Source organism: Drosophila santomea, chromosome 3R (genome assembly GCF_016746245.2).
Source record: "Drosophila santomea strain STO CAGO 1482 chromosome 3R, Prin_Dsan_1.1, whole genome shotgun sequence".
Classification (NCBI taxonomy): domain Eukaryota; kingdom Metazoa; phylum Arthropoda; class Insecta; order Diptera; family Drosophilidae; genus Drosophila; species Drosophila santomea.
The window spans coordinates 17,259,182-17,274,453 of NC_053019.2; the positions used below are offsets into that span (position 1 = coordinate 17,259,182).

The 15,272-nt window shown below is 43.4% G+C and overlaps 1 protein-coding gene across 2 annotated transcripts in view; it reads right to left on the reverse strand.

Moving 5' to 3' along the window:
• Positions 1–729: 729 nt before the first annotated feature.
• The window catches only part of LOC120453259, a 46,658-nt gene continuing 32,115 nt past the window's right edge, over positions 730–15,272 (reverse strand). Inside the window, exons 1-6 of one of the 2 annotated variants that reach the window (XM_039637882.1) lie at positions 14,808–14,832; positions 14,225–14,439; positions 12,650–12,785; positions 8,695–8,828; positions 1,882–2,167; positions 730–1,775 (exon numbers count right to left, since the gene is read on the reverse strand). In XM_039637882.1, coding sequence (XP_039493816.1) covers positions 1,423–1,775; positions 1,882–2,167; positions 8,695–8,828; positions 12,650–12,785; positions 14,225–14,439; positions 14,808–14,817 — 1,134 coding nt within the window. In that variant the 5' untranslated portion in view covers positions 14,818–14,832 and the 3' untranslated portion in view covers positions 730–1,422. Of the gene's footprint in view, positions 1,776–1,881; positions 2,168–8,694; positions 8,829–12,649; positions 12,786–14,224; positions 14,440–14,807; positions 14,833–15,272 lie in introns of those variants that run through there. The other variant, XM_039637881.2, reaches the window with a different exon arrangement.

Sequence of the window (15,272 nt, forward strand, 5' to 3'; positions counted from 1 at the left end):
TCACGCACATTTCAAATGCTTCTTTCGCCATGAAACTTTATAAGCAACAACTATACGCATGTTTTTTTGTGTGAGAGCTGGGGGGGGATCCTTATGTATATAAATATACGTAGCACAATTATTTGTGATAACAGAGGACAGACAGAGGAGAACGAACCCTCTTGGAATAGAAATGGAAAACGAAATGGAACGACTTCACTCGGCCGCAATTGAAAAGAAATAACAAAGCGCGCTTCAATAATTTCGGAAAAGCTGCGAGGAAAACTAGGAAGCACAAAATATAATACAAAATGCGCATGCAGAACGGAAACGGCAAAAAACGAAGGAAAAATGCAGGAAAAGCGGAAAGGGAGTGTGCATTGCATTGTACTAGATTCCCTATTCTATATTTCTTTCACATCTTCCGCTGCGTAACGGCAAGTTTTTTCACACTTTGGCAGGCAAACTAAATGCAGACAATAACCAGAAAGGGTGGACTTCGAAGAAAAACACTCCTTTGTTGCAAAAATGTTGAGTAAGAATTCCTAACGCCAAAAATCAACAGTGAAAATTTGTTGAATCGGAAAATGCCTTGGGTCACCGGTCAGACAACCTAAGTAAATTGGAGGAAAATGGGAAAGATCTTGGAATTAGCACATTTACCTCTTCAGTTTTTAGTTCGCCTTTGTTAGATTCGTAGAAACGTAGATAATGAAAGTCCAACTAGCTTTAAAATTAACACACATTTTATTTAATTTCACCACCATTTACAATATGCCCATACAAGGCTTTGATTTATTTACTTTAAATTAAATTAGTTTAATATGTTTCATTAAATATATTTTACACACATTTCCCCTTCCCACGGATACACACCTTTGATTTCTGGCTTTGGTTTGTTATGCTGCTCTGTTTATTTCTGTGTTACTTTGTTTACTTTGCACATTAAAAGTAGAATCAGTAATTTCATGTACTTAGCATATTCTCCTCCTTTTACTCGTTTATCTCGTTCGTGTAAACATTTATATTTGAATTGTGTATGTGTCCTGCTTTATAGGTTTTAAACTCTTCTGTTCTGCTGTCCAACCTCCGGTTTTCTTCTTTACGACTAGGCTAGTTTATAAATGTTTTCTTAAACTTTATTTTTTTTTTTTTCTCTTTAGCTCGCTAGTAGACGCCACATCTCAAAGTGTGGTTTTTTGGTGTAAAATAAGAGTTAACATGAAAAGCAGTCATCAAAAGAAGATACTTGAAATCAACGAAGTGCGGATGTTCCCTAGACCTGTTTAAATAATAAATGACTCGAAAAAAATAACTTCAAGTACGTTTAAGCCCGAAAAGTAAGTGTTATCCGGAAGTTTGATCACTGAATTACATATTAATTGCCCAGGTCTAGCGAACTCCCCCAATATATATCGAATTTAACTAACTCGTAACACACGCCTAGCCCAGACCCGGACCCAGACTCTCTGTCCGTGATCCTGGCCAGGCCAGTTGCTGTCGGGACGCCTTGAAGGCGCTGCAGCTGGACACAGGAGCTGAACGCTGCTCCTTGGACTCCCCTCGCTCCTTGGAATGTTCCATCGAATGTCCGGTCGCCTGTCCGGGCTGTGGATCCTGGCTGCTGGCATCGCAGGGCTCGAATGCAGCCTCAATTAGCCGGAATAAACTAGCCAGCATGGCCATTATAAGCGGCGCCATGTAGACGCCGGGCAGGAGTCGCGATGCCGCCGCTGCCGAGGTCGAGAAATACGAGCTCAACAAAGACTTGAAGCTCGTGTCGGATGAGAGCGTGACTGCGAGAGAAAGCGGGAGAGCAGAGGAGCGAAAGAGTCGGCGAAAAACCGGAAACGGAAGTCAGTTGGATCTGGTGTAATTGACTGGCGGCTATCGTACACTTACCACGTGCCGGTACCGGATCCTTTTGCGGAGTACCCAACTCGATTTCCTTGAACTCCTGGTACAGTGCTCCGATTTGCGCCGAACAGCGCAAAAGTAATCCGCCGGGATTCGCATTCGGTGCATAAGCCGGTCCGCCATGTCCGTAAACCGAGTTCGGCCCGTAACCGTTATTGTAAACCGGATTCACGCTGGAGAAGTGAATGCCCTGCAGTTGCATCTTCAGCGAGATCCGCGTGGCAATCAGATTATCGATGGTGCGAATGTACTCGATGTCCACATTGCTCATCTGTAAGAAGAACAACATGAAGCATTACAACTTTATTTAATTACATTTCAATTTTTACTACAGCTGAGGCTGTTGTTTTCCTTCCCTATGTTCCATATCTAAGAAACATATTTAGCTAGATTTTACTTTAGCAAGTTGGTTTTTGGACTCAAAGAATGCACAAACAAAGGCATACATATCATATTAGTTTAATTTATTCAAAGCAGTTTTGGGTGTTGCTAAGGAATTACACAGAAAAATCTGTAACAACCTTGTTCTTTTAAACCATTTCATTATTGCGAGCAAAAAGAGCCATGACTTTTAATGCACTTTTCGCTCAATTCCCTAAAGTTCGCTTTTCAAAAGTGCCATCTTGAGTTAAAGCCTCGTTTCTCTCAGTGTTCGGGCAGGCGTATACAAGGGGATTATAATTTTAGACTGCGCCTGTTTATTTTACGCTCGCAAATGCATTTGCATATTTTAAGGCGCTCGAGGGGTCTGTGGCGAGGAGAGGCCTTAGCATTTGGCAACGTTTAGCCCTCACGCTCGTAATACTTTTGTTTGTACTTCTCCTTTTGGCCGTTTGGATGGACCGGGCCGTTTGGAAGGAAAAAACTTTTGCCAGCCAGCATCTTGTCGCCATTTGCAAGTTGGCACAGTTTGCCAAAGAGCAGTGGCGGCGGGGGATCGCTTTTCCAGGGGGTTTCGGAGGAGGAGGAGTATCTGAGTATCTGGGTAGTCAGGGGATTTGCCACATGTGCTGGGAGACACTTCTGTATGCATGGAAATTATGTATCAAGGACCTTTATCTGTGTTAATGCAATGTAGCAAAAAGCAGCGGCGTCTGAGCACAACACAAACACACAAAAGGACCAAAAAACCGAGTTAGAAACTTTGCCCGACGGAAACATGCCCTTCAAAAAAAAACACCAATACCTACACCAATATGAACTTAAACTCAGAATGCAATGGAACAGAGTAAAGGCCCTGAAAAACTTGAAGAAATGTAAGATAAGTGTCATCAGTTGTACATATGTATAAGATTTTATTACCTATTTCGATTTATTGCATAGTAAATTCCAAACCTATTTATACCCGTTACTCGTAGAGTAAAAGGGTATACTAGATTCGTTGAAAAGTATGTAACAGGCAGAAGGAAGCGTTTCCGACCATATAAAGTATATATATTCTTGATCAGGACCAATAGCCGAGTCGATATGACCATGTCCGTCTGTCCGTCTGTCCGTCTGTCCGTCTGTCCGTCTGTCCGTCTGTCTGTCCGTCCGTATGAACGCTGTGATCTCAGGAACTACAAAAGCTAGAAAGTTAGGATTAAGCATACAGACTCCAGAGACATAGAAGCAGCGCAAGTTTGTCGATTCATGTTGCCACGCCCACTCTAACGCCCACAAACCGCCCAAAACTGCCACGCCCACACTTTTGAAAAATGTTTTGATATTTTTTCATTTTTGTATTAGTCTTCTAAATTTCTATCGATTTGCCAAAAAACTTTCTGCCACGCCCACTATAACGCCCACAAACCGCCCAAAGCTGCTACGCCCACACTTTTGAAAAATGTTTTGATATTTTTTCATTTTTGTATTAGTCTTGTAAATTTCTACCGATTTGCCAAAAAACTTTCTGCCACGCCCACTATAACGCCTACAAACCGCCAAAAACTGTGTTTAAGACTCTCCTTCTCCCTTCCACTAGCTGAGTAACGGGTATCAGATAGTCGGGGAACTCGACTATAGCGTTCTCTCTTGTTTATTTGTAGAAACATAAAAAAATTCGACCAAAAATTATTTTTTAGCAATTCCATTCCTGATGCTAATATTTTGTCCTAAACTGCTCCTAATGTTTTTCAGATCATTATACGCTCTCCTCTCCAGAGTGACAGAAAAAATCCGGATGCCCACACAATTGCGCACATTAGTGGCTGCAAGGACAGCCGGCAGGACATGGGCAGGACACTCTACATGGAACTGGGGACATGCTATAGTACACAGCCAGCACAGCAATGCCTGACCAAAAAAAAAAACGAAAAGGACCAAAACTGCGTGGCATTTGACGAAAGTTTTCGCCAGTTTGGTGCAGGCCTTGCCAGCTTTTCAGAGCCTTTGGTTCGGCGGATTCCTTTGCCGTTTGGACTCGTATTTCTTATGCGCCATTTTTGCTTTTCATTTGGCCTGCATCCGTATTGGTCCGCATCAGCATCCGCATCCGCATCAGCATCCGCATCAGCATCCGAATACGAATACGAATCCGGATCCGTTCCTATACCCCAGGCCACGTCCATGTCCTTGCTGCGTAAGTCCACTTTATTTGCGCCAGCTCTAAGATGCTTAAACTTGCATTTGGCTTAAATGCTGCCAGCAGCTCCTTCATGCGAGAACAGCTTTTATGCTTAATGGCAGTTATTTAGTGCAATTCACTGTAAAATTGTTGCCATAGGAGAATCTGCCACTCGCCATCGCCATCGCCATCGCCAAGTCTCTTTCCTCTGTGTGTGCAAAAGGATTTGCGCTTTGATAAATAATTTTCCCCCATACGCATGTGCATGCCAAAAAGCAGATGTTTAAGCAGCAAAAGTTCTTCTCCACTTCCGTATTTTTCTTGCCAGCATCTTTTATTTTTTCAACTCGACTCGACTCTCTCTGCATACGAGGAAAATTATATATTTTTAGTAGTTGTCTCTGTAGAATTTAGGCCCAAACTTATGTGCGAAATTCGGCAATGGTTGCACTTCGTGCATCAGTTTAGCAGCACTTTTTGCGAAATTGTCAAAACTAATGGAGAGTGGGTGCCAGATAAGCCAGAAATAAAGCTGCTTTATGAGAAACGCTTTGCATTGCCTGGGTGTCGTTCATTTGGAACTCATTCGAGTAATCCGCCTTTTCTTCGTATTTATGGCTGAAACACTTGCACTTTTGTTCTTAGCCAAGTGCTAATTTCTGAAAACGCTTACCTATACAATAAGGACATAGCATTTAGCCAGAGAATAGACAAGCTTGGGATCATTCAGATTCCGTTTGAAAGTGATTGCTTATTCTATGGCATTTAGCTAATCCTTAAGCACTTTTTTCAGTTTTCAAGCCATTGAACGCAGCTTGTAAGTAAATACTGATATTTAAATTCAAAATTCCTATAAAAGCTTAAGAGCTTAAGAGAGACCCCTTCTAGCATACTTTTTTTTTTGGAAACAAGACTGAATAACATTTGAAATTCGGGTTTTTACCCAATTTTTCTCCCATGACACTTGGTCTGCAGGCATAAATTTTCATACGTTCGATGAACCGAAACCCTGGCGACTCCGCCCTCTCAGACGATGCAAAAATACAATAAATATATTTTATATTTCATCCAATATAGTGCACAATTTGTCCCTCAGCCCCTCGTGTATGTATGTACATATGTATGTATGGGTTTTTGTGTGTGCAATGCATTGCCAGCGTATCAATAACAAATAAATTGTGGATAGCACTGCAATATCTCTGCAAATGGTTACTGGTAACTGGTAACTGGAAGCTGGTTTACTGTCTGCCAAGAAGAGAGCGCCAAAGTATGTCGTATACATGGGGTGGGCAAAAAAAACTATGGCACAAAGGAGCCAGCCAGCCAACTGCTGGCTGCGAAGCTTTTTTCAATTTTCCGCTAAATTTGGCAGGGCCTAAGTGCTATTTGTCTTCATTAATGCGAATGCGCCTAGAACTTTGGCAAGCTACCCAGCAAGATTCCGACGTTCCTCAGTCTCCGTTCGTTCAACCCTGATGATGGCAAATTCTGCGTGGCATTTTTAAGCCGACGCCAAATGACATGCAGCAGTTATTAATTGGCAATTTACATGCCGAATGATTAATGCCTGGGCCCCACAGGGCGGCAACAGCCAGGAGACCGAAATGGAGCCGCAGCAGCAGTCTTAAACCGAAGGCACATATGTCACCGGGGGCAAAGTAAAGGTGCACTCGCGGGCAAGAGAATAGCTCGCTTGTGTCCAAAAAGTCTTATTACTTTGGTGTTATGCATCAATTAAAGAACTTCGAAGGTATTCATTTATTTAAAAATGATTAGTTCGACTTTTGGTAAAAATGTTGACTAGTTCTAATTTAAATGCAGAGTAATCTTAGAATTACTTTTCATTTCTGGTAACTATTTCTTAAGTACATCTTTAAAGGCACGACCTGCAATTTTCTCCCTTCCTTATTGGAACCATGATATGTTGACCGCTGCTGTTCCTGTGTGGAAATGCTTTTCCGGGCTTTGGCAGTGGGTGAGTTTTGGGTCCAGACCTCTTGCAAATTACTCCTGTGGCATTTCACCGCAAAAACTTTTGTCAACAGAAAGTTGTGGCTCCTTGCCGGCGCACCTTTTAACGTAAACTTTGCAGGAAATGTCGGAAGTGCCTGAGTGTGTGTGCGTGCCCAGGGTGTGTGTGTACACACACCGACCACGCACACCCTTCCTGCTCGCCCCCTTCTCCCTCCTTGCCATGTTGATTTGCACAGCATGAAATATTCATTTGTTTCCTGTGATCGGCAATTGTAATATATCTTCCTCCTGCGGTATCGTTTTCTACTCAATTTTAGTCAATGTCTGCCACGTTTGCTTACTGTTTGTTGTCTCACAGCCAATGGTTGCCACTGCCAAAAGTTCTCGATGTCCTTGCAGCTCCTTGTGCCTCATCTAGTCCCCTGCAAAGCGCCCTCCCCTTTAGCCCGCAACAGCGCAACCGCACAGCATCATTGGCATTTGGAGAGGCATTGCCGATAAGCTATCATTTCATTTCCAGGCAACACAACCCGTTTGAATATTCTCCCCAAAAATTCCCCCTTCGTAACGGCAGCGAGTTATTGCGGCGAAAATGATTTGAATTCATTTATCATGTTTAATGCGAGATTGCCAACTGCGCTTCTGGAATGTGGCAACCATTTTTCAACAGCATTGACATGAGTACAGCGTTTCCCAGACTAATAGAGAGCCCTTCCTTAAAGGGGAGTTATGTTAATAAAATCAGGACAACCATTATAGCTTAATTCTGTGAAACGAGCTATCTTAAAGACTCATCTGATAACAAAGTATTCAGCTAGCAAAGGGAATAGTTCGCTTTCAAACATTTGAAAGAAATTTCATATTACTAAAATATCTCCAAATATTTCATAAAAGAGTATTGAGAGTAAGCTTTCTATTATTTGAGTTCATAGACAGGTACAAGACATAATCTAATGGAGATCGCACACGCACTCGCTTGGTTGCAACCGCAATCCAATTGGAAGCTTTTATGATAGAAAATTATGCATTCATACTAAACTAAGCCGCAACCATAAACAATTTTCCCAACCGCTCAGCAGGACTCATCTTTAGCATAGCAAACAGCTTGAAAATCAAAAGGGACGATTATGCAGTTGCACTGAAGTCCTTTGAATGGAGTGGAGTAAAGGGAACGTGGGCAACCAGTTAGGCACGTGGATTCGGGATACACAGACTCCTTAGTTTTAAGTTTTGAGTTTTGAGTTTCGAGTTTCGAGCTTCGAGTGCCTCTGGCCCAGACAACTACCCTTTTCAACCGCAAATAGAGCGAGCAACAGAGGCAGCAGAGGCATCGCCTTGACCGATTCTGAACCTGAACTGCTCTTGACATCCGGGCCTGGGTCGAAATTATAAGCAGGAGAATAAAGAGGAGCGAGCATGTGGCATGCATATTCATAAAATTGCACTGGAACCGCTCGCAGGACAACAATGGCAACACGACAGCAACCAAAAGTGAAAATCCAAGGAATGACAGCCATGAGAGTTGGGAAGGCGCCGTCGCACAGATGCTACTGCTTCTTATCCTCAGTGCTGACGTGCTAGCTTCTTGTACGCATTTCTTATTTAAAATTAATTTAAATATCACTTTTAGTTTCTAATTTCTAAATATATGGCCTAGTGAGAAAAGAAAATTAACATAGCTAATAACAAATCAAAACCTGTCGTTCTTAGTAATTTACATAAGTTTCAGCTACCAAACTTGCACATCACTGACACTGGCGCTTTGAGTGTGCTACCGCATAGAAATCTGTATTCACAGTAACTAAATGACAAAACGGGCATTCGGGCCACAGATGCGACCGACTCTTCCTCTTTTGGCCTCCTCGTATGCATTGTTAATACACATGACAATCCTCACGCTCGCTGGCAGGCTGTGAAATTGCGCATACGCCACGTTGACGGATGGACGAGCCCCCAAGGCAAATGCTTGCAAAATAAAAAAAAACCACAAAAAAAGAAAAACAAAATAAAAATAAAAAACAAGCCGGAGCAGAACCCTTTTGATTAAAGTCTTGTCCTAGCCCATTTTCATGTTCATTTCTCAGCAGGATAGACAAGCCACTTCAAAGGATCTGCTCGGCTAACACGAAATAGCCGCTGACCCGCTGTCAGATTTGTATTCCGCTCTACCCGGAAACCCGGGAACATGAAATAAATTGAAGACGACCAGCCGGCCGGCCAGGTCGGTAATAATTCATTGGAGTGATTGCGGAGTTGAAAGTTGTGTTGCAAGTACTCACCACCAAGTTGTTGATGGTGAATGTGAGTTCTGCCCGCGGACGCGACGGCGGAGTGCTGCAATTGGCCCGCAGGACATCGCCGGGCTCGTAGCGTGTGTGTTCCGTGAAAACCTGCGGACGCTTCTCGGGCAGCTCTGAAAAACAGGGAAAGTAATACGTTTAGTTTTAGTAACATAATAGAGCAGGACTCTGAATTGTGAAAATCACTTGCCAAATAACGGAATTTGTGGGAGCTCTTTTGTACAAGTTGGATACAATTAAACAAACTAGAAGTATGTGTTGAAAACAATTGAATTACAAACACACGTGGCTTCGCTTTTTGAGTTTCTGATATTTGAAGTCTATTTCCAATATGAACATTTTCTTAAATTCTATTACTTTATTATTATATTTTGTCTATACTGCTGCTGTTGAAGGAGGAATTTAATTAAAGCTCTGAGCCATGAAAGATGACAATTTGGGTGCTTTCCTTTTGGAATGCGGGGAAGGGCGGCGGCTAGTACAATTCAATTAGCTGACCCAGCCGACACAAAACACATTAATAGGCGCATAAGTGCAGTCGAAGACCGGGAGACCCTTCAATCACAACCGCAAGCCGAAGATCCTGGCACTCGCCACGCCTAACTTTTTAATTAAGTCAACCGGGATGTGGAGCCTGGATGGATGGGAAGGACTACCACAAGACCGGGAGAGAGAAACAAAGTAACTAATGAAGAAAGTAATTTCCATGACAAAGGCGGCGCCAACTTTGCTCTTTTTCCCGCCCCGAGGCAACTTTCTGCTTTCAGGACCTCTGTGTGGTGGCTCGCTTTCTAATCCCCATGCTCTCTTTTGCTTTCTTGCTCGCCTGCGCTTTTTGCCTTGCAGATTCTGACCTTTTTACGGACCAGCATCGAATGCCTCTTTGTCGGGCTTTTGCTTCGCCTTTGCCTTTGAGACTCCGCCGCCAAATTCCCCCTAATGAGGGTCAGTCTGCGAGTGCACACTGTCCCAAGAAACTACAGCTTTGGCCGGAACACATGAGCAATCCTTCAACAAGGATATTCAGTTTCTTGTATCAGGCCGCCATGACAATTTGTGAAAGTGAATGCATTTTACTTGATAACAAGGGGAAGTCAGCGTTACTTTGTTTATTACAAAAAATTACAACGAATTAATAGAGAGCTCGCCTTATTTTCTGTATCGAATTTAGTCAACAACTTTTGTATCTCGACCAGTGTAGGTCGTAGGTCTGTCCCTTCGAAATTAATTTAGCAGCTGACCAGCCTACTTTGCACTTGGTTTTAGCCTCGACTCGTGTCATTAAGTTATTAAACTTAAGGCTGCCCAAATGTTTGCCAACTATAAACTTTTGACTTGTGCCAGCCGAAGAAGACGGCCTGTGATGGGGGCTGTGACTTAATGAAAGCCCGAATTAGCATAACTTTTGGGGCCGGGCCACCCATTTCCAAACATCTCACTCACACCACCCACCACCCCCGTGGTGTCCTTGAAGCGGGCTGAATGCCTTGAATTGCCCGCCCCGCAAGGACAAAGTGTTTATTTTATGGGCCACGCCGACGTCGAGACCTCCTTTCAGTGGGCTCCTCGCCGTATCCCTGGATCCCTGGATCCTTGGGCCGCAATCTGATTGCCACTTGAGCTCATTAACACACGATTAAACCTCAGAGTTATTTACACCGAGGACGACGCGGCTGCATAAGCGAATGAGTGCGCACAACTAAACCTGGCCAAAAGCAACCAGCTGACGCTGACTCTGATTCGTTGCATAAAACATCAGGCGGCCAGCCATCGGGAAAACTATGCGCTGAATCGATGAAATTAAAGCGCAAGTTTACGCAGATGAGATGGGTGTCAGTCGTTAAAGCCAAGAAAATCTGATTTACCGAAGAGATACAAGATGGGGCGCTGAGAAAAAGCGTGTGCCACAAATTAAGAGGGTTCTTAAGCAGAATAAAATCTTGATTCAAGCATTCGGAAAAACAAGTTCGAGTAAGTTGAATTTGTTTCTGGTCAAAGTTAAAAATATGTTAAAGTTTTCAAGTTCAAGTAAGTTGAATTTGTTTCTGGTCAAAGTTAATACCTAAAGTTGATACTTAATTGCGAATATGTGTCTTGTAGTTTTCGCTCTGTGTAGAAACAATATGGTGTCCGTGGCTGTTTCTGCCTGCTGTTGGCTACAGTAATTTATTGTTTAGCCGGCAAGTTATTGGGGTTTTAGTGTCGACGACATTAGGCCTAAGCCGCAGAAGCCTACAACCGAGCACCCAGCGAAACGAACTTACAGAACCCGCAAGATATAGATACAGATACAGAGGGGAAACCGCCAAAGCCCGAGATTTGAGGCTGCTTGGTTGCTGGGTTGCTGGGCTAGTGGGCTAGTGGGCTGTCAGTGTGTCAGTTCCCAACTGGCTTATCCAGCATTGATGTATGTTTGGTGCTCCCAAGGACCGAGGACCCACGACCAGTGAGCAACCAATTAAATGCCGCAGCCCGTAATGAAACTTTAATCAGTTTTGAGGCACCCTTGAGCGCGGCATCATGAATTTAAAGTAAATACACAAATACGCGATCAAAGGCTTTAATCCCCAGATGCTAGTTACGCAAAAGCGGCCCAATTAAATGGGCTAAATGCGGCGTTAAATATATAGTAGACGGCTGGCGGGGGGGCAAAGACATGGCGGTGGCAGATCCAAAGGCAATGGCAATCTAATAAAGGCCAGGCCAGAACGGCAGACATCTGAATGTTTAATGCCGGGCAACAAGCAGCCACTGAGCCAGTGAGCCATTAACCCAGACGAGCTCTCAATCAAACACACGCACAAACACAGCGAGCTTTCCCCTCTCGGAAAGAAGGACCCTCGACCCTCTACTCTCGACCCTCGTAGGGTTTCACGACGGCGGGGTGTGGCAAATAAATCCTGCCCAGCAAGTGGCATAAAAATCAGCGAATAAAGCACAATTTAGCTGTCGGAGCGCATTTCTCGAATGCTTGAGGCCAAGCGGATAGAAAGATTAACTCCGACGAGCGCTGAAGCTGCGCCATCGATTTAGGTCGCATTACGCATACGCCCCATAGCCCCACAGCCCCATATGGCTGCCGAGTCCCACACAAAACAAGCACAAGTGGAGGCCACATTGTTGTGCATCGCAGAGCATGCAATAGGGACAAAGGGGCTGCCGTTAGTTGTATGTTTAATTCAAGGAGTGGCACACCTCGCTCGGCATTTAAAAACAAATATATTTTATTGCTAGCTTTTAAAAGGATAAAAAATGAATAAAAAATAAACAAAAATTTGAAATAAACTGAATTTCTTAATTTCCAGCTCCTATATGTATAGCCAAATAAAATTCCTAGTGTATCACAAAGGACAAATAATTGTTACGCCGAAACGGACTGGCGGCCATTGGATTTCATGACCCTGGCACGCTGATTAAATTCGTAATTCAGAGCGCGGCGCTCCACGCTCATTTAAAGCGCATAAGGCCGTGAAATGCGTGGAGCACAGGTAAGACTACCAAATGACCCCCAGACAGGTGCCCCCCACTTAGAAGCACCCAGTACCACCACCTAGCCATTGAACCAGCGCCTCATTGCCGGCAAACCCGCTTATCTGGCAAAGCCGAAATGGCCTGTTAATGACGCAATTTTCAGCGCAAAACTTTGGCAACCAGCAGAAACATCTGCTGCGACCTTGGCCCCGGCCAAAAACAAATTGCCAAGAAGGCGAAAAACTTTATCTCCCGGTCCCGGTCGAAGAGCAGCCACAGGATTTGCGATTCTGGACTGTGGTCTGTGGATACTGAACTCAGCCACGGAACGCTGACCGACGATCAAAGGCGGGTAATGTCAAAGGCTATACGAAAGCCGAAAGAGCTGATACCGCCGCTCCTTTGAAAGCTTTTAAGCGCACTTTAGGCCAATTTGGTTGAATCAGCTTAGAGTCAGACTTACCAACAACTTGCATGGTGTCCACTGCGGTGGCCGTCGAGAAGAGCGGTGCGTCGGCGGTCACTTCGCATGAAAAGTTGCCAGAGAGACCGAATCCCACGTTGCGCAACAGCACCTGTGTGGCATTGGAGCTGCTTACCTGTTGAGCACAAGAGCAGATGCAGTATTTAATAAGAGCAATATCCCATGCAATAAAAATTATGTTAATATTTAAGTTGGCTTTCTCTTATCCTTAAACGTCTGCGTAGGAAAGAAAAACTAACTCCTAAAACTATTACTATACAAGCTAAACTATACAAGCTCTACTTTTAGTGGCAAGAAAAACGTACATTTCTGCACTTAGGTTTGTAAGGTACTTTGTATATACTTTTTTTCGCCAAAGAAGCCATGTTATGCTTTATGCTGCGCTTGGAAAAACTATAAATCGACACCCACCTGCCATCGCTCAGCTGTCCGCAATCTGACATCGAGACCAACAAAGAAATGCACTTAAATTTATTAAAACAGCTTAAAAAACAAACAAATACAAACTCAACCACCAGACAGGCGAGCAAAAGGAACGACAAAAATTGCCTTCGGCTAGGTAAAATAAAAGTTTTCGATGACAAAACGCAAAAAACATCAGGCGGGTGGGTGTCCAAATAAAATAAAAAGTAGAGTACATACAAAAACTAAAGATAAACTCGCTGGCACAAACTCAATAGCCTGATGAAATATTTAGCCAGATTCGGAGCAACTTTATCGAAGCAACGAAATTGCAGGGACCCCACCAGCTACCCCCACTAGCCCACCATCGGCTGGATAAACTTTTTCAATAATCCAGCCAAAGTAGAATTACCCCATCCGAGACTCAATTCTCCGACCTCAGCCTCAACCTCACCCTCTGCCTCACCCTCTGCCTCATCCTGAGTCTGCTTGTCCTCATCTCCAGCCAGCCACGCCCCTATTCGCTCGGCAGATTGCAGTTTTTGCAGGTGGGCGACAAAACTCAGACGCAGCATGCAAAAATTTAAATGAAATTTTTGCCGCAGATAGCCGCGCGTTGATAGCGCCCACAAAAGCTGGCATTCCGACGGCAGGCATCCGCATCCTGGCGGCCAGGTGTCCCCTGGCATTTTTTGAATAACCGCCAATAACAATAAAACTGCCAAACTGAATATGCATGAGCGGAAAGTTTAAAATATACAATATAAATAAATGCAGTGTGCGCGCAATTAAGGACATCAAAGTGGATCCTCGCTGGTTGCCTCCTTTCACACTGACTGAGTCGAAGGATACGGTTCAAAGATCTTTATGGGTTGGCTTTCCTGGAAAAGCCAGTTCCCATTTCAATCAGCTTAACAAATGTGTTGTTGTAGTTTCAATGCCTTTCAATGTCTTTAGTTAGCACGACTTCCTAACTACCACATTTTATCTATAATATGCTACAAACTACTTAACTAAGCGCACCTTAAACTTTATAATAAATACAAAATATATATAGATCACATAATATGTGGTCATAAACTAGGGTATCTCACTATTCGGTTGCAAACCCGTATACCTAATAGTTACTTTGTAATTAAAATGTGTACTTACATCCACGTGAATGCCGGGAAACGGAAACACTTTCGTGTTGGGAAACTCGCCGGGCGTGTAGCGGTAGAACTCCAGCTGGCCACGGTAGAACTTGGCCGAGTACAGTGGAGCCCCCTCCAGGTCGTACATGCACCGCAGCACCACATGCTGGCCCCGTCGCACCGCCGGTGGTTCGATTATTAAATTGACATTGCGCAGCGCGCATTCGACGAGCTCTAAAAAGACAGAAACATACATGGTGATGTGAAAAAATGGTGATGGAATTACGTGCGAACGCAAAGCCGGGGGGATTCCAATTTAGTGTATTTATTTTAATAAATTATTGAAATATTGTCCCAAAGCGGACTTTCCTGCGACACTGATAACACATAATCCGGCGCTTAACTGCACCGCAATTGCTTGCATTTCAGTTGCAGGCGTTTTGCAGTTGGCATTGGTTTTCGCGGTGTTGGGTTCGCCGGCGGGCAAAATGCCTCAAATGGCATGCAAATATGCTGAAAACTCAATTTAGCTGGTCAATTTTTTTCGCTACTCTTTTGTCATATGGAGTCGTTGCGACAATAGCTTGTTTTTATAAGCTTACCAAAAAACATGATCAATAGTAAATTATAGTTTCTGAAACGCCGCTAGCAACGCTTGCATTTAAAAATTATTTTTAAAAAGTCAATAAAACAGCATTAGAATTGAAATTACATTTAAGAGTATTTAAAATGGCTGACAGCTTGTTTTTGTTCGTGTTTCTTGTCAATTGATTGTCATATTTGGCGCTTAAATGATTTATAAACATTTTTTTCAGACTTCGAAAGCTTGATAGATTATGGTGGGATTTTGCGGGGCCAGTTATGCAGACGAATATTACTAAATGGTGAAAATTAAAATAAAAACCGCTGTCCATTTGTAAGCCCACACTAAGATAGCGTTTTATTGTAAAACAAAATTCCATTAGAAGTGCCAAACTAAAATTGAACATAAATCATTGAGGACACGCTTCATATTTAAGACAAACACTTAGCCAGATTTATGGACACTGCGCTCGAGTTTTTCGCGA